This window comes from Aphanomyces invadans (assembly GCF_000520115.1).
Source record: "Aphanomyces invadans strain NJM9701 unplaced genomic scaffold supercont1.280, whole genome shotgun sequence".
NCBI classification, from domain to species: domain Eukaryota; phylum Oomycota; class Saprolegniomycetes; order Saprolegniales; family Verrucalvaceae; genus Aphanomyces; species Aphanomyces invadans.
This window is the reverse complement of record NW_008580425.1, coordinates 13447-14932: the sequence shown is the minus strand read 5'-3', so window position 1 is coordinate 14932 and position 1486 is coordinate 13447. Positions and strand designations below refer to the sequence as shown.

Below are 1486 nucleotides of genomic sequence, written 5' to 3'. Positions count from 1 at the left end.
CAGAACCGACGCAGAAGCTCGAACCGTCCACCGGCGCAGATCTGGTCCTAGGCGTCGTTGAACTCGGTCGTGTGATCATTCCCGTCAATGCTCGACTGGAGGTTCCGCTAGTTGCGGTAGGCGGCGATGAGGACGCGATGCTCCTCCTCGATCGAGTAGATGTCGTCGGCCGTCCAGAACATATTCAGGCGGTTCATATGTCGGCCGATGATCTCCTCGACGAACGAGGCAGGGCGCACCTTGACGAGCTCGGCCGGCATGACGTGCGGCGCGTTTTCTCCAGCCTCATTTTCCGCCGTGCGCTCCGCCTGCATGGCGACCAGGCCCATGGTCGTCTGCAGGACGAACTTGCCGAGCTCGGCAATGACCTTCTTCATGTCGTCGAGCTTGCCGAGGTGCGACATGGCCCGAGATCCCTGATCTTCAACGTGACCTCTCAACGACTCGTTGAGGATGAAGCGCTCGTCCATGAGCAGGCAGTCCGACTCGTCCAAGTCGTTGAGGTCCACGACGGCGACGTCGACGTAGCGAGCTCGTTGCCAACACATCGGCAACGAGCTCGCTGACGATCGTGCGATGCTGGCAGATCACGATGGACTTGCACTGCAGCTGGGCGAACGTGATGTTGATGCAATTGATGGCGGGCGCGATCGCGTACGTGAACTTCCACCAAAGCTGGTTGAGGACGAGAGGATGGCCGCCAGCCACTTGCGCTACTCGCTCGGCAAAGAAGTCCACGATCTGGCTCATCCCACAAGTCAGCGTGCTGACTGGTGAGATGTTTCAGGAAGAGATCTGTGCGCCACGAGGTGGGGTATTGCGGCCCCTTCCTGGCAGCGCGCTGGCGGCCCACCATGTCGAGTTGGCGGCCGTGGAACTTGCAGAACAGGCAGATCGTGGAGGTGACGGCGCCGCCCGAGCTTCTTTCGGTGACCTCCATGGCGTATTCCAACGACCACGACTGGTCGTAGACCATACGAGCCTCCTTCGGGCCCATGATGCCGTGTCAGTTGAAGTGATCGGGTGGCTTCGACGTCCGCTTGCTCCAGCACCAATGGGTTGGCCCGTGGAAGTCGGTAGAGGTTCGTATGGAGTCCGGATGAAGCAACGACTGTCTCTGCTCGGTCACATGTGCCTTAAATAAGACGGAGAGAGACCGGGTTGCGAAAATTCCTTAAAAATGGGAACATTTCGGACCTTAAAAATGAAAACTATTTATAGATTTCCACCTTTAATGAGGCCTGACCTAACCACAAATGCATTCCTTATCGACTTAACACCACGACAATTTCGGGTTTTGGAATTGCCTTCTTGAATGCACTCTTGATGGCTTCCGGCGAAATTCTGTCCCATGCCGAAATTGAGCACTTGATCATGGCCAATCGTTTCTCCGAAGCTGTAGTTACTGTACCGGCGTTTCCTCGAACCAAAGAGTACGAAGTAGCTTCTTGAATGGACATATCACGCCAACATCCAATGGCTGGCA

General features: G+C 56.3%; 1 protein-coding gene across 1 annotated transcript; it reads right to left on the bottom strand.

Moving 5' to 3' along the window:
- Positions 1-107: 107 nt before the first annotated feature.
- H310_15271 (hypothetical protein) lies at positions 108-997 on the bottom strand (the record flags this gene model as incomplete). The annotated part of the gene is made up of 3 exons (XM_008883258.1): positions 108-579; positions 620-741; positions 854-997. The coding sequence occupies 3 exons, from the start codon at positions 995-997 to the stop codon at positions 108-110; spliced, it is 738 nt and encodes a 245-aa protein (XP_008881480.1).
- Between the last annotated feature and the right edge of the window lie 489 nt (positions 998-1486).